At 46.7% G+C, this 18,745-nt stretch overlaps 1 protein-coding gene across 1 annotated transcript in view; it reads left to right on the top strand.

Annotated features, from left to right (window-relative positions):
- Positions 1-18,745, top strand: part of PDE9A (phosphodiesterase 9A) — a 174,922-nt gene that overhangs the window by 129,900 nt on the left and 26,277 nt on the right. The window contains exons 7-8 of the mRNA XM_068271051.1: positions 2,662-2,818; positions 9,127-9,237. Coding sequence (XP_068127152.1) covers positions 2,662-2,818; positions 9,127-9,237 — 268 coding nt within the window. The remainder of the gene's footprint in view (positions 1-2,661; positions 2,819-9,126; positions 9,238-18,745) is intronic.

Here is an 18,745-nt window from a genome sequence, read left to right as displayed (position 1 = left end):
TGTACAGGTGTATAATAATCACTGCTGTGTGCACAGGTGTATAATAATCACTGCTGCGTGTACAGGTGTATAATAATCACTGCTGTGTGTACAGGTGTATGATAATCACTGCTGTGTGTACAGGTGTGTGTATAATAATTACTGCTGTGTGTACAGGTGTATAATAATCACTGCTGTGTGTACAGGTGTATAATAATCACTGCTGTGTGTACAGGTGTATAATAATCACTGCTGTGTGCACAGGTGAATAATAATCACTGCTGTGTGCACAGGTGTATAATAATCACTGCTGTGTGTACAGGTGTATAATAATCACTGCTGTGTGTACAAGTGTATAATAATCACTGCTGTGTGTACAGGTGTATAATAATCACTGCTGTGTGTACAGGTGTATAATCATCACTGCTGTGTGTACAGGTATATAATAATCACTGCTGTGTGTACAGGTGTATAATAATCACTGCTGTGTGTACAAGTGTGTGTATAATAACCACTGCTGTGTGTACAGGTGTATAATAATCACTGCTGTGTGTACAAGTGTATAATAATCACTGCTGTGTGTACAGGTGTATAATAATCACTGCTGTGTGTACAGGTGTATAATAATCACTGCTGTGTGTACAGATGTATGTATAATCATCACTGCTGCGTGTACAGGTATATAATATTCACTGCTGTGTGTACAGGTGTATATATAATAATCACTTCTGTGTGTACAGGTGTAGAATAACCACTGCTGTGTGTACGGGTGTATGTATAATAATCACTGCTGTGTGTACAGGTGTATAATAATCACTGCTGTGTGTACAGGTGTATAATAATCACTGCTGTGTGTACAGTTGTATAATAATCACTGCTGTGTGTACAGGTGTATAATAATCACGTGTGTACAGATGTATGTATATAATCACTGCTGTGTGTACAGGTGTATAATAATCACTGCTGTGTGTACAGGTGTATAATAATCACTGCTGTGTGTACAGGTGTATATATAATAATCACTTCTGTGTGTACAGGCGTATAATAATCACTGCTGTGTGTACAGGTGTATAATAATCACTGCTGTGTGTACAGTTGTATAATAATCACTGCTGTGTGTACAGGTGTATAATCATCACTGCTGTGTGTACTTGTGTATAATAATCACTGCTGTGTGTACAGGTGTGTGTATAATAATCACTGCTGTGTGTACAGGTGTATAATAATCACTGCTGTGTGTACAGGTGTATGTATAATAATCACTGCTGTGTGTACAGGTGTATAATCATCACTGCTGTGTGTACAGGTGTATAATAATCACTGCTGTGTGCACAGGTGTATAATAATCACTGCTGTGTGTACAGGTGTATAATAATCACTGCTGTGTGTACAGGTGTATAATAATCACTGCTGTGTGTACAGGTGTATAATAATCACTGCTGTGTGCACAGGTGTATAATAATCACTGCTGTGTGTACAGGTGTATAATAATCACTGCTGTGTGCACAGGTGTATAATAATCACTGCTGCGTGTACAGGTGTATAATAATCACTGCTGTGTGTACAGGTGTATGATAATCACTGCTGTGTGTACAGGTGTGTGTATAATAATCACTGCTGTGTGTACAGGTGTATAATAATCACCGCTGTGTGTACAGGTGTATAATAATCACTGCTGTGTGGACTGTTGTATAATAATCACTGCTGTGTGCACAGGTGTATAATAATCACTGCTGTGTGTACAGGTGTATAATATTCACTGCTGTTTGTACAGGTATATAATCATCACTGCTGTGTGTACAGGTGTATAATCATCACTGCTGTGTGTACAGGTGTATACTAATAACTGCTGTGTGTACAGGTGTATAATAATCACTGCTGTGTGTACAGGTGTGTGTATAATAATCACTGCTGTGTGTACAGATGTATAATAATCACTGCTGTGTGTACAGGAGTATAATAATCACTTCTGTGTGTACAGGTGTATAATAATCACTGCTGTGTGTACAGGTGTATGATAATCACTGCTGTGTGTACAGGTGTGTGTATAATAATCACTGCTGTGTGTACAGGTGTATAATAATTACTGCTGTGTGTACAGGTGTATAATAATCCCTGCTGTGTGTGTACAGGTGTATAATAATCACTGCTGTGTGTAAAGGTGTGTGTATAATAATCACTGCTGTGTGTACAGGTGTATGTATAATAATCACTGCTGTGTGTACAGGTGTATAATAATCACTGCTGTGTGTACAGGTGTATATTAATCACTGCTGTGTGTACAGGTGTATATTAATCACTGCTGTGTGTACAGGTGTATAATGATCACTGTTGTGTGTACAGGTGTGTGTATAATAATCACTGCTGTGTGTACAGGTGTATAATAATCACTGCTGTGTGTACAGGTGTATGTATAATAACCACTGCTGTGTGTACAGGTGTATAATAATCACTGCTGTGTGTACAGGTGTATATTAATCACTGCTGTGTGTACAGGTGTATAATGATCACTGTTGTGTGTACAGGTGTGTGTATAATAATCACTTCTGTGTGTACAGGTGTATAATAATCACTGCTGTGTGTACAGGTGTATGTATAATAATCACTGCTGTGTGTACAGGTGTATGTATAATAATCACTGCTGTGTGTACAGGTGTATAATAATCACTGCTGTGTATACAGGTACCAGGTAAATGCACACACAGAACTTGCTGTGCGATATGAGAACAAATCTCCATTGGAGAACCATCATTGCAGCGTCACCCTTCATATCCTGAGCCAACTACAAAGTAATATCTTCTGCAATACCAGCCCACACACATCCAGATATATCCAGGAGGTGAGCCTTACACAAATGTGTATGTCATTGTACACAGGACATGCATGCGCGTCGCTGTACATGGGTTATGTATGTATGTATGTATGTATGTCACTATACACAGGACATGTGCATCACTATACACAGGACATGCATGTGCGTCGCTGTACACAGGACATGTATGTGTGTCACTGTACACAGGACATGTATGTGCGTCGCTGTACACAGGACATGTATGTGCGTCACTATACACAGGACATGCATGTACGTCACTGTACACAGGACATGTATGTATGTCACTGTACACAGGACATGTATGTGCGTCACTGTACACAGGACATGTATGTGTGTCACTATACACAGGACATGTGCATCACTATACACAGGACATGCATGTGCGTCGCTGTACACAGGACATGTATGTGTGTCATTGTACACAGGACATGTATGTGCGTCGCTGTACACAGGACATGTATGTGCGTCACTATAGACAGGACATGTATGTGCGTCACTGTACACAGGACATGTATGTATGTCACTATACACAGGACATGGATGTGCGTCAATATACACAGGACATGTATGTGCGTCACTATACACAGGACATGGATGTGCGTCACTATACACAGGACATGGATGTGCGTCACTATACACAGGACATGTATGTATGTCACTATACACAGGACATTTATGTGCGTCACTATACACAGGACATGGATGTGCGTCACTGTACACAGGACATGCATGTGCGTCACTATACACAGGACATGCATGTGCGTCACTATACACAGGACATGGATGTGCGTCACTGTACACAGGACATGCATGTGCGTCACTGTACACAGGACATGCATGTGCGTCACTATACACAGGACATGCATGTGCGTCACTATACACAGGACATGCATGTGCGTCACTATACACTGGACATGCATGTGCGTCACTGTACACGGGACATGTATGTATGTCACTATACACCGGACATGCAGGTCCATCACTATACACAGGACATGCATGTACGTCACTGTACACGGGACATGGATGTGCGTCACTATACACAGGACATGTATGTGCGTCACTGTACACGGGACATGTATGTGCGTCACTATACACAGGACATGCATGTGCGTCACTATACACTGGACATGCATGTGCATCACTATACACTGGACATGCATGTGCGTCACTGTACACGGGACATGTATGTATGTCACTATACACCAGACATGCAGGTCCATCACTATACACAGGACATGCATGTACGTCACTGTACACAGGACATGGATGTGCGTCACTATACACAGGACATGTATGTGCGTCACTGTACACGGGACATGTATGTATGTCACTATACACCGGACATGCAGGTCCATCACTATACACAGGACATGTATGTGCGTCACTGTACACAGGACATGCATGTGCGTCACTATACACTGGGCATGCATGTGCGTCACTGTACACAGGACGTGTATGTATGTATGTCACTATACACAGGACATGTATGTGCGTCACTATACACAGGACATGCATGTGCGTCACTATACACAGGACATGTATGTGCGTCACTATACACAGGACATGCATGTGCGTCACTGTACACGGGACATGTATGCATGTCACTATACACCGGACATGCAGGTCCATCACTATACACAGGACATGCATGTACGTCACTGTACACGGGAAATGGATGTGCGTCACTATACACAGGACATGTATGTGCGTCACTGTACACGGGACATGGATGTGCGTCACTATACACAGGACATGCATGTACGTCACTGTACACAGGACATGTATGTATGTCACTATACACAGGACATGTATGTATGTCACTATACACAGGACATGTATATGCGTCACTGTACACGGGACATGGATGTGCGTCACTATACACAGGACATGTATGTGCGTCACTGTACACGGGACATGTATGTGCGTCACTATACACAGGACATGCATGTGCGTCACTATACACTGGACATGCATGTGTGTCACTATACACAGGACATGTATGTATGTCACTATACACAGGACATGTATGTATGTCACTATACACAGGACATGTATGTATGTCACTGTACACGGGACATGGATGTGCGTCACTATACACAGGACATGTATGTGCGTCACTGTACACGGGACATGTATGTGCGTCACTATACACAGGACATGCATGTGCGTCACTATACACTGGACATGCATGTGTGTCACTATACACTGGACAGGCATGTGCGTCACTGTACACGGGACATGTATGTATGTCACTATACACAGGACATGCAGGTCCATCACTATACACAGGACATGCATGTACGTCACTGTACACGGGACATGGATGTGCGTCACTATACACAGGACATGCATGTGCGTCACTATACACAGGACATGCATGTGCGTCACTGTACACAGGACATGTATGTGCGTCACTATACACAGGACATGCATGTGCGTCACTGTACACGGGACATGTATGTATGTCACTATACACCGGACATGCAGGTCCATCACTATACACAGGACATGCATGTGCGTCACTATACACTGGGCATGCATGTGTGTCACTATACACTGGACATGCATGTGCGTCACTGTACACGGGACATGTATGTATGTCACTATACACCGGACATGCAGGTCCATCACTATACACAGGACATGCATGTACGTCACTGTACACGGGACATGGATGTGCGTCACTATACACAGGACATGTATGTGCGTCACTATACACGGGACATGTATGTATGTCACTGTACACAGGACATGTATGTGTGTCACTGTACACAGGACATGCATGTGCGTCACTATACACTGGGCATGCATGTGCGTCACTGTACACAGGACATGTATGTATGTATGTCACTATACACAGGACATGTATGTGCGTCACTGTACACAGGACATGTATGTGCGTCACTATACACAGGACATGCATGTGCGTCACTATACACAGGACATGCATGTGCGTCACTGTACACAGGACATGTATGTGCGTCACTATACACAGGACATGTATGAGTATCGTCGTACACAGGATATGTACAGGTCCTTCTAAACAAATTAGCATATTGTGATAAAGTTCATTATTTTCTGTAATGTACTGATAAACATTAGACTTTCATATATTTTAGATTCAAATACACACAACTGAAGTAGTTCAAGCCTTTTATTGTTTTAATATTGATGATTTTGGCATACAGCTCATGAAAACCCAAAATTCCTATCTCAAAAAATTAGCATATTTCATCCGACCAATAACAGAAAAGTGTTTTTAAAACAAAAAAAGTCAACCTTCAAATAATTATGTTCAGTTATGCACTCAATACTTGGTGGGGAATCCTTTTGCAGAAATGACTGCTTCAATGCGGCGTGGCATGGAGGCAATCAGCCTGTGGCACTGCTCAGGTGTTATGGAGGCCCAGGATGCTTCAATGCGGCGTGGCATGGAGGCAATCAGCCTGTGGCACTGCTCAGGTGTTATGGAGGCCCAGGATGCTTCAATGTGGCGTGGCATGGAGGCAATCAGCCTGTGGCACTGCTCAGGTGTTATGGAGGCCCAGGATGCTTCAATGCGGCGTGGCATGGAGGCAATCAGCCTGTGGCACTGCTCAGGTGTTATGGAGGCCCAGGATGCTTCGATAGCGGCCTTAAAGCAGTAGGATCAGCCATACTATGCCAGGGGAAAAAAACGCATATATAAGTAGATAAATACTTGATCTACCTACATAACACATGTATTGTACTGTCCACGTTTTGATTTCAGTGAATGTTATATAGTAAATGACGAGAATTCTGTTCCTGGTGGGGGCCATGTCTATTGCCCACAGTTAAGGCTAACTCGTGATGTCATTTCTGCCCTTTACTTTTTTTCTCGTCTCCTCCAATCGCTGAGTCGCCTTAGCCTTGCTTGTAAACACAAGTGAGTAGGGGATTAGGTTTCAGATAAGAAGCTGGCAGGGAAATAAAGGGAAGAGGAGGAATAGATTATAGATAAAAAGAACCCCCAGCATGCAATTCTTTGGCACGACTACTAAAGGGCCAGTGTTCCTTAAAGAGACTCCTTATTTCTTCTATCCCATAAGATCCTATACCTTTTCTAATGTGGTCTTTCTTACTGCAGCCTTTCCTAGTTGCACAGTGGCTGTATTATCTCTGTTATATAACCTAATCTTCATTCCTTTGTCAGCTTTGTCAGGCTAAGGCACTCGGGCAGAAATGTGCTGCTCTGCTGTGATAGGATAGAAGGTATGCACATACTCACCACGCCCCCTGCAGGCTCTGTATGAGTCACAGACTGAGCTCCTCTCAGCCTATCACAAGCTAGTTAGCGGCCATGTCTTTTGTTTGTAAACACTGCCAAAAACTGGCAATCACAAGCCAGGATTGCAGCAGGGAGTGGCAGAAACGGCACAGAGGGGCCCAGGAGAACATAATGAATAGAATGGTATGCTTTTTATTGTTAGAATTTCAGAGTACAGATTCTCTTTCAGTATGTGATAACTCCAAATCATAACAGCAGAAAAAGTTTTGAAAGTTTTGAATGCAGGATTAGCATCTTTATCACTTAATACACTCAGACCAGTTGCTGTTGAAATTTGATTTTTATGGTGACGATACCGCTTTAAGCTCATCCAGAGTGTTGGGTCTTGCGTCTCTCAACTCTCTCTTCACAATATCCCACAGATTCTCTATGGGGTTCAGGTCAGGAGAGTTGGCAGGCCAATTGAGCACAGTAATACCATGGTCAGTAAACCATTTACCAGTGGTTTTGGCACTGTGAGCAGGTGCCAGGTCGTGCTGAAAAATGAAATCTTCATCTCCATAAAGCTTTTCAGCAGATGGAAGCATGAAGTGCTCCAAAATCTCCTGATAGCTAGCTGCATTGACCCTGCCCTTGATAAAACACAGTGGACCAACACCAGCAGCTGACATGGCACCCCAGACCATCACTGACTGTGGGTACTTGACACTGGACTTCAGGCATTTTGGCATTTCCCTCTCCCCAGTCTTCCTCCAGACTCTGGCACCTTGATTTCCGAATGACATGTAAAAAGTTGCTTTCATCCGAAAAAAGTACTTTGGACCACTGAGCAACAGTCCAGTGCTGCTTCTCTGTAGCCCAGGTCAGGCACTTCTGCCATCTGTTTCTGGTTCAAAAGTGGCTTGACCTGGGGAATGCGGCACCTGTAGCCCATTTCCTGCACACACCTGTACACGGTGGCTCTGGATGTTTCTACTCCAGACTCAGTCCACTGCTTCCGCAGGTCCCCAAGGTCTGGAATCGGTCCTTCTCCACAATCTTCCTCAGGGTCCGGTCACCTCTTCTCGTTGTGCAGCGTTTTCTGCCACACTTTTTCCTTCCCACAGACTTCCCACTGAGGTGCCTTGATACAGCACTCTGGGAACAGCCTATTCCTTCAGAAATTTCTTTCTGTGTCTTACCCTCTTGCTTGAGGGTGTCAATGATGGCCTTCTGGACAGCAGTCAGGTCGGCAGTCTTACCCATGATTGCGGTTTTGAGTAATGAACCAGGCTGGGAGTTTTTAAAAGCCTCAGGAATCTTTTGCAGGTGTTTAGAGATAATTAGTTGATTCAGATGATTAGGTTAATAGCTCGTTTAGAGAACCTTTTCATGATATGCTAATTTTTTGATAGGAAATTTGAGTTTTCATGAGCTGTATGCCAAAATCATCAATATTAAAACAATAAAAGGCTTGAACTACTTCAGTTGTGTGTAATGAATCTAAAATATATGAAAGTCTAATGTTTATCAGTACATTACAGAAAATAATGAACTTTATCACAATATGCTCATTTTTTGAGAAGGACATGTATGTGTGTCACTATAAAGGGGACCTGTCTGTGACTGTAGACGGGACAAACATGTCTGTCACTGTAGATGGGGCTAGTATAAGTCAATGTACACAAGACATGTATGTGTCTCACTGTATATGGGCCATATATGTTTTTCACTGTACATGGGACATATGTGTCACTGTACATGGGACATGTATGTGTATCACAGTACAAAAAACATGCATGACAAACACATTGTCAGGCATAGTCAATGGGCTTGATTCACAAAAGAGTGCTAACTGTTAGCGCAAATGAAAATTTTCGCGCAAAATCGATATCGTTTTGCGCAAAAACTCTCGTTTGCGCGCGAAAACGTTATCGTGTCGTGCGAAAATTCACAATCGCGCGCAATGCGGAAATTCGCGCGAAAACGGCAGTGCTAACAGTTAGCACTCTTTTGTGAATCAAGCCCATTGTATACAACATGAGTCATACTTCACTATATGTGGCTGTTGTGTCTTCTCCAGGGAATTACAGAGCTTATTTTGGCCACCGATATGACCCATCACTCCACCATCCTCCAGGCTCTGCAGCAGATCCAGAACCTCGACTTCTCAGACAGAGATCACATGACTTGGGTGAGTATATAATGACCCATCACTCTAGCATCCTCCAGGCCCTGCAGCAGATCCAGAACCTCGACTTCTCAGACAGAGATCACATGACTTGGGTGAGTATAGAATGATCCATCACGCCACCATCCTCCAGGCCCTGCAGCAGATCCAGAACCTCGACTTCTCAGACAGAGATCACATGACTTGGGTGAGTATAGAATGGCCCATCACTCCAGCATCCTCTAGGCCCTGCAGCAGATCCAGAACCTCGACTTCTCAGACAGAGATTACATGACTTGGGTGAGTATAGAATGGCCCATCACTCCACCATCCTCCAGGCCCTGCAGCAGATCCAGAACCTCGACTTCTCAGACAGAGATCACATGACTTGGGTGAGTATATAATGACCCATCACTCTAGCATCCTCCAGGCCCTGCAGCAGATCCAGAACCTCGACTTCTCAGTCAGACAGAGATCACATGACTTGGGTGAGTATAGAATGATCCATCACTCCACCATCCTCCAGGCCCTGCAGCAGATCCAGAACCTCGACTTCTCAGACAGAGATTACATGACTTGGGTGAGTATAGAATGGCCCATCACTCCACCATCCTCCAGGCCCTGCAGCAGATCCAGAACCTCGACTTCTCAGACAGAGATCACATGACTTGGGTGAGTATAGAATGATCCATCACTCCACCATCCTCCAGGCCCTGCAGCAGATCCAGAACCTCGACTTCTCAGACAGAGATCACATGACTTGGGTAAGTATAGAATTGCCCATCACTCCAGCATCCTCCAGGCCCTGCAGCAGATCCAGAACCTCGACTTCTCAGACAGAGATCACATGACTTGGGTGAGTATAGAATTGCCCATCACTCCAGCATCCTCCAGGCCCTGCAGCAGATCCAGAACCTCGACTTCTCAGACAGAGATCACATGACTTGGGTAAGTATAGAATTGCCCATCACTCCAGCATCCTCCAGGCCCTGCAGCAGATCCAGAACCTCGACTTCTCAGACAGAGATCACATGACTTGGGTAAGTATAGAATTGCCCATCACTCCAGCATCCTCCAGGCCCTGCAGCAGATCCAGAACCTCGACTTCTCAGACAGAGATCACATGACTTGGGTGAGTATAGAATGGCCCATCGCTCCAGCATCCTCCAGGCCCTGCAGCAGATCCAGAACCTCGACTTCTCAGACAGAGATCACATGACTTGGGTAAGTATAGAATTGCCCATCACTCCAGCATCCTCCAGGCCCTGCAGCAGATCCAGAACCTCGACTTCTCAGACAGAGATCACATGACTTGGGTGAGTATAGAATGATCCATCACGCCACCATCCTCCAGGCCCTGCAGCAGATCCAGAACCTCGACTTCTCAGACAGAGATCACATGACTTGGGTGAGTATAGAATGGCCCATCACTCCAGCATCCTCTAGGCCCTGCAGCAGATCCAGAACCTCGACTTCTCAGACAGAGATCACATGACTTGGGTGAGTATAGAATGGCCCATCACTCTAGCATCCTCCAGGCCCTGCAGCAGATCCAGAACCTCGACTTCTCAGACAGAGATCACATGACTTGGGTGAGTATAGAATGGCCCATCACTCCAGCATCCTCTAGGCCCTGCAGCAGATCCAGAACCTCAACTTCTCAGACAGAGATCACATGACTTGGGTGAGTATAGAATGGCTCATCACTCCAGCATCCTCCAGGCCCTGCAGCAGATCCAGAACCTCGACTTCTCAGACAGAGATCACATGACTTGGGTGAGTATAGAATGGCCCATCGCTCCAGCATCCTCCAGGCCCTGCAGCAGATCCAGAACCTCGACTTCTCAGACAGAGATCACATGACTTGGGTGAGTATAGAATTGCCCATCACTCCAGCATCCTCCAGGCCCTGCAGCAGATCCGGAACCTCGACCTCTCAGACAGAGATCACATGACTTGGGTGAGTATAGAATGACCCATCACTCCAGCATCCTCCAGGCCCTGCAGCAGATACAGAACCTCGACTTCTCAGACAGAGATCACATGACTTGGGTGAGTATAGAATGGCCCATCACTCCAGCATCCTCCATGCCCTGCAGCAGATCCAGAACCTCGACTTCTCAGACAGAGATCACATGACTTGGGTGAGTATAGAATGGCCCATCACTCCAGCATCCTCCAGGCCCTGCAGCAGATCCAGAACCTTGACTTCTCAGACAGAGATCACATGACTTGGGTGAGTATAGAATGGCCCATCACTCCAGCATCCTCCAGGCCCTGCAGCAGATCCAGAACCTCGACTTCTCAGACAGAGATCACATGACTTGGGTGAGCATAGAATGGCCCATCACTCCAGCATCCTCCAGGCCCTGCAGCAGATCCGGAACCTCGACCTCTCAGACAGAGATCACATGACTTGGGTGAGTATAGAATGGCCCATCACTCCAGCATCCTCCAGGCCCTGCAGCAGATCCGGAACCTCGACTTCTCAGACAGAGATCACATGACTTGGGTGAGTATAGAATGGCCCATCACTCCAGCATCCTCCAGGCCCTGCAGCAGATCCAGAACCTCGACTTCTCAGACAGAGATCACATGACTTGGGTGAGTATAGAATGGCCCATCACTCCAGCATCCTCCAGGTCCTGCAGCAGATCCAGAACCTCGACTTCTCAGACAGAGATCACATGACTTGGGTGAGTATAGAATGGCCCATCACTCCTGCATCCTACAGGCCCTGCAGCAGATCCAGAACCTCGACTTCTCAGACAGAGATCACATGACTTGGGTGAGTATAGAATGGCCCATCACTCTAGCATCCTCCAGGCCCTGCAGCAGATCCAGAACCTCGACTTCTCAGACAGAGATCACATGACTTGGGTGAGTATAGAATGGCCCATCACTCTAGCATCCTCCAGGCCCTGCAGCAGATCCAGAACCTCGACTTCTCAGACAGAGATCACATGACTTGGGTGAGTATAGAATGGCCCATCACTCCAGCATCCTCCATGCCCTGCAGCAGATCCAGAACCTCGACTTCTCAGACAGAGATCACATGACTTGGGTGAGTATAGAATGGCCCATCACTCCAGCATCCTCCAGGCCCTGCAGCAGATCCAGAACCTTGACTTCTCAGACAGAGATCACATGACTTGGGTGAGTATAGAATGGCCCATCACTCCAGCATCCTCTAGGCCCTGCAGCAGATCCAGAACCTCAACTTCTCAGACAGAGATCACATGACTTGGGTGAGTATAGAATGGCCCATCACTCCAGCATCCTCCAGGCCCTGCAGCAGATCCAGAACCTCGACTTCTCAGACAGAGATCACATGACTTGGGTGAGTATAGAATGGCCCATCACTCCAGCATCCTCTAGGCCCTGCAGCAGATCCAGAACCTCATCTTCTCAGACAGAGATCACATGACTTGGGTGAGTATAGAATGGCTCATCACTCCAGCATCCTCCAGGCCCTGCAGCAGATCCAGAACCTCGACTTCTCAGACAGAGATCACATGACTTGGGTGAGTATAGAATGGCCCATCGCTCCAGCATCCTCCAGGCCCTGCAGCAGATCCAGAACCTCGACTTCTCAGACAGAGATCACATGACTTGGGTGAGTATAGAATGGCCCATCACTCCAGCATCCTCCAGGCCCTGCAGCAGATCCAGAACCTTGACTTCTCAGACAGAGATCACATGACTTGGGTGAGTATAGAATGGCCCATCAATCCAGCATCCTCCAGGCCCTGCAGCAGATCCAGAACCTCGACTTCTCAGACAGAGATCACATGACTTGGGTGAGCATAGAATGGCCCATCACTCCAGCATCCTCCAGGCCCTGCAGCAGATCCGGAACCTCGACCTCTCAGACAGAGATCACATGACTTGGGTGAGTATAGAATGACCCATCACTCCAGCATCCTCCAGGCCCTGCAGCAGATCCAGAACCTCGACTTCTCAGACAGAGATCACATGACTTGGGTGAGTATAGAATGGCCCATCACTCTAGCATCCTCCAGGCCCTGCAGCAGATCCAGAACCTCGACTTCTCAGACAGAGATCACATGACTTGGGTGAGTATAGAATGGCCCATCTCTCCAGCATCCTCCAGGCCCTGCAGCAGATCCAGAACCTCGACTTCTCAGACAGACACAGGCAGCACTGGCATCCCGTGGGAATCATTGTGTCCCTCTGAGGCCCCGCCCCCATCCCCCACTCAGTAACATGCAGTAGACTGTTTCCAGGCTCCAGCAGTGTATAGTGAGCAGGATAGGGTCTGTATAAAACTCTTTATGTCAGCCTGAGTCTATGTAGGCATTAAGTAAACCAAGGGTGTTATCTATTTGCCATAAATATATCACAATCCTTGCAAAATCCCTTGTAATTAATGTATCTGGATGACACTTATATTTTCAAAAAAAAAAAAATCTCTCTACCTCCTTCTGACTGTATGTGCTAACATTGTCAGGCAACAGGAATAGAGACTGAAGAAAGCTGAAAACTTACTTTTTTATTTTAAGCAAGCTGAAACTGATTGAAAACTTCCTATCTGTAGAATACAAGCTGTAGTCTCTGTAATGATCAGTGGGATGGTATGCAGGACAGTGAAGTCATCTTATGTGACCTCATGGGGAATCCATGTTCTCTATATTCTGTATGCTGTGAAATGCTAGCCTATGTAAACCTGGTATTTCCTTTGGAGAGAGCGCTGGACATTCTCCAATGCAAAGGGGCAAGCGTTCACAACTCCTCTGAAATCTGCCTGTAGTGACATCTGATAATAACACCTAGCCAGCCACCCGTTCAAATGAGGAAGCTGCCATTAGTCGGCTACTGTCCCATGTAAACATGTGAATAGACAGACTGGTGCTGAGGATGGAGGAAGCTCTGATGTTTGCATGGAAAAGCCTGGATGTACCAAAGATGATGTCACCCTTTTATCAGGGGCGTAGCAATAGGGGGTGCAGAGGTAGCAACCACATCAGGGCCCTTGGGCTAGAGGGGCCCTCCCTCAAGCACAGTATTAGCTCTCTATTGGTCCTGTGCTCATAATAATCCCTTCTATAGATACTTTGAATAGTGGTGATCATTAACAAACTGTTCCCCATCCCCTTCTTGCACCTCTGACACTGTAGTTACCATTAGCAGGGATTGCTATGTATAGAGTGCTTGGGGGTAATCAGTAACAAGCTGCTCCCCATCCCCTTCTTGTACCTCTGACACTGTAGTTGCCATTGGCAGGGATTGCTATGTATAGAGTGCTTGGGGGTAATCAGTAACAAGCTGTTCCCCATCCCCTTCTTGTACCTCTGACACTGTAGTTACCATTAGCAGGGATTGCTATGTATAGAGTGCTTGGGGGTAATCAGTAACAAGCTGTTCCCCATCCCCTTCTTGTACCTCTGACACTGTAGTTGCCATTGGCAGGGATTGCTATGTATAGAGTGCTTGGGGGTAATCAGTAACAAGCTGCTCCCCATCCCCTTCTTGCAGCTCTGACACTGTAGTTGCCATTGGCAGGGATTGCTATGTATAGAGTGCTTGGGGGTAATCAGTAACAAGCTGTTCCCCCTCCCCTTCTTGTACCTCTGACACTGTAGTTGCCATTGGCAGGGATTGCTATGTATAGAGTGCTTGGGGGTAATCAGTAACAAGCTGCTCCCCATCCCCTTCTTGTACCTCTGACACTGTAGTTGCCATTGGCAGGGATTGCTATGTATAGAGTGCTTGGGGGTAATCAGTAACAAGCTGCTCCCCATCCCCTTCTTGCACCTCTGACACTGTAGTTGCCATTGGCAGGGATTGCTATGTATAGAGTGCTTGGGGGTAATCAGTAACAAGCTGCTCCCCATCCCCTTCTTGCTCCTCTGACACTGTAGTTGCCATTGGCAGGGATTGCTATGTATAGAGTGCTTGGGGGTAATCAGTAACAAGCTGCTCCCCATCCCCTTCCTGCACCTCTGACACTGTAGTTGCCATTGGCAGGGATTGCTATGTATAGAGTGCTTGGGGGTAATCAGTAACAAGCTCCTCCCATCCCCTTCTTGCACCTCTGACACTGTAGTTGCCATTGGCAGGGATTGCTATGTATAGAGTGCTTGGGGGTAATCAGTAACAAACTGTTCCCCATCCCCTTCTTGCACCTCTGACACTGTAGTTACCATTGGCAGGGATTGCTATGTATAGAGTGCTTGGGGGTAATCAGTAACAAGCTGCTCCCCATCTCCTTCTTGCACCTCTGACACTGTAGTTGCCATTGGCAGGGATTGCTATGTATAGAGTGCTTGGGGGTAATCAGTAACAAACTGTTCCCCATCCCCTTCTTGCACCTCTGACACTGTAGTTACCATTGGCAGGGATTGCTATGTATAGAGTGCTTGGGGGTAATCAGTAACAAGCTGCTCCCCATCCCCTTCTTGCTCCTCTGACACTGTAGTTGCCATTGGCAGGGATTGCTATGTATAGTGCTTGGGGGTAATCAGTAACAAGCTGCTCCCCATCCCCTTCTTGTACCTCTGACACTGTAGTTGCCATTGGCAGGGATTGCTATGTATAGAGTGCTTGGGGGTAATCAGTAACAAGCTGCTCCCCATCCCCTTCTTGTACCTCTGACACTGTAGTTGCCATTGGCAGGGATTGCTATGTATAGAGTGCTTGGGGGTAATCAGTAACAAGCTGTTCCCCATCCCCTTCTTGCACCTCTGACACTGTAGTTGCCATTGGCAGGGATTGCTATGTATAGAGTGCTTGGGGGTAATCAGTAACAAGCTGTTCCCCATCCCCTTCTTGCACCTCTGACACTGTAGTTGCCATTGGCAGGGATTGCTATGTATAGAGTGCTTGGGGGTAATCAGTAACAAGCTGCTCCCCATCCCCTTCTTGCACCTCTGACACTGTAGTTGCCATTGGCAGGGATTGCTATGTATAGAGTGCTTGGGGGTAATCAGTAACAAGCTGCTCCCCATCCCCTTCTTGTACCTCTGACACTGTAGTTGCCATTGGCAGGGATTGCTATGTATAGAGTGCTTGGGGGTAATCAGTAACAAGCTGCTCCCCATCCCCTTCTTGCACCTCTGACACTGTAGTTGCCATTGGCAGGGATTGCTATGTATAGAGTGCTTGGGGGTAATCAGTAACAAGCTGTTCCCCATCCCCTTCTTGCACCTCTGACACTGTAGTTGCCATTGGCAGGGATTGCTATGTATAGAGTGCTTGGGGGTAATCAGTAACAAGCTGCTCCCCATCCCCTTCTTGTACCTCTGACACTGTAGTTGCCATTGGCAGGGATTGCTATGTATAGAGTGCTTGGGGGTAATCAGTAACAAGCTGTTCCCCATCCCCTTCTTGCACCTCTGACACTGTAGTTGCCATTGGCAGGGATTGCTATGTATAGAGTGCTTGGGGGTAATCAGTAACAAGCTGTTCCCCATCCCCTTCTTGCACCTCTGACACTGTAGTTGCCATTGGCAGGGATTGCTATGTATAGAGTGCTTGGGGGTAATCAGTAACAAGCTGCTCCCCATCCCCTTCTTGCACCTCTGACACTGTAGTTGCCATTGGCAGGGATTGCTATGTATAGAGTGCTTGGGGGTAATCAGTAACAAGCTGCTCCCCATCCCCTTCTTGTACCTCTGACACTGTAGTTGCCATTGGCAGGGATTGCTATGTATAGAGTGCTTGGGGGTAATCAGTAACAAGCTGCTCCCCATCCCCTTCTTGCACCTCTGACACTGTAGTTGCCATTGGCAGGGATTGCTATGTATAGAGTGCTTGGGGGTAATCAGTAACAAGCTGTTCCCCATCCCCTTCTTGCACCTCTGACACTGTAGTTGCCATTGGCAGGGATTGCTATGTATAGAGTGCTTGGGGGTAATCAGTAACAAGCTGCTCCCCATCCCCTTCTTGCACCTCTGACACTGTAGTTGCCATTGGCAGGGATTGCTATGTATAGAGTGCTTGGGGGTAATCAGTAACAAGCTGTTCCTCATCCCCTTCTTGCACCTCTGACACTGTAGTTGCCATTGGCAGGGATTGCTATGTATAGAGTGCTTGGGGGTAATCAGTAACAAGCTGCTCCCCAGCCCCTTCTTGCTCCTCTGACACTGTAGTTGCCATTGGCAGGGATTGCTATGTATAGAGTGCTTGGGGGTAATCAGTAACAAGCTGCTCCCCACCCCCTTCTTGCACCTCTGACACTGTAGTTGCCATTGGCAGGGATTGCTATGTATAGAGTGCTTGGGGGTAATCAGTAACAAGCTGTTCCCCATCCCCTTCTTGCACCGCTGACACTGTAGTTGCCATTGGCAGGGATTGCTATGTATAGAGTGCTTGGGGGTAATCAGTAACAAGCTGTTCCCCATCCCCTTCTTGCACCGCTGACACTGTAGTTGCCATTGGCAGGGATTGCTATGTATAGAGTGCTTGGGGGTAATCAGTAACAGGCTGCTCCCCATCCCCCTCTTGCACCTCTGACACTGTAGTTGCCATTGGCAGGGATTGCTATGTATAGAGTGCTTGGGGGGTAATCAGTAAGAAGCTGCTCCCCATCCCCTTCTTGCACCTCTGACACTGTAGTTGCCATTGGCAGGGATTGCTATGTATAGAGTGCTTGGGGGTAATCAGTAACAAGCTGCTCCCCATCCCCTTCTTGTACCTCTGACACTGTAGTTGCCATTGGCAGGGATTGCTATGTATAGAGTGCTTGGGGGTAATCAGTAACAAGCTGCTCCCCATCCCCTTCTTGTACCTCTGACACTGTAGTTGCCATTGGCAGGGATTGCTATGTATAGAGTGCTTGGGGGTAATCAGTAACAAGCTGTATCCCATCCCCTTCTTGTACCTCTGACACTGTAGTTGCCATTGGCAGGGATTGCTATGTATAGAGTGCTTGGGGGTAATCAGTAACAAGCTGTATCCCATCCCCTTCTTGTACCTCTGACACTGTAGTTGCCATTGGCAGGGATTGCTATGTATAGAGTGCTTGGGGGGTAATCAGTAAGAAGCTGCTCCCCATCCCCTTCTTGCACCTCTGACACTGTAGTTGCCATTGGCAGGGATTGCTATGTATAGAGTACTTGGGGGTAATCAGTAACAAGCTGCTCCCCATCCCCTTCTTGTACCTCTGACACTGTAGTTGCCATTGGCAGGGATTGCTATGTATAGAGTGCTTGGGGGTAATCAGTAACAAGCTGTTCCCCATCCCCTTCTTGCACCTCTGACACTGTAGTTGCCATTGGCAGGGATTGCTATGTATAGAGTGCTTGGGGGTAATCAGTAACAAGCTGTTCCCCATCCCCTTCTTGCACCTCTGACACTGTAGTTGCCATTGGCAGGGATTGCTATGTATAGAGTGCTTGGGGGTAATCAGTAACAAGCTGTTCCCCATCCCCTTCTTGCACCTCTGACCAGTGGCGTAGCTAAGGAGCTTTGGGCCCTGATGCAAGTTTTACATTGGGGCACCCAAGCACTCTATACATAACAATTGCCACTGCGCACCAAAACCTGCCAATGGCAACTACAGTGTCAGAGG

Source organism: Hyperolius riggenbachi, chromosome 2, assembly GCF_040937935.1.
Source record: "Hyperolius riggenbachi isolate aHypRig1 chromosome 2, aHypRig1.pri, whole genome shotgun sequence".
NCBI classification, from domain to species: Eukaryota; Metazoa; Chordata; class Amphibia; order Anura; family Hyperoliidae; genus Hyperolius; species Hyperolius riggenbachi.
This window is presented reverse-complemented; position numbering and strand designations above follow the sequence as displayed.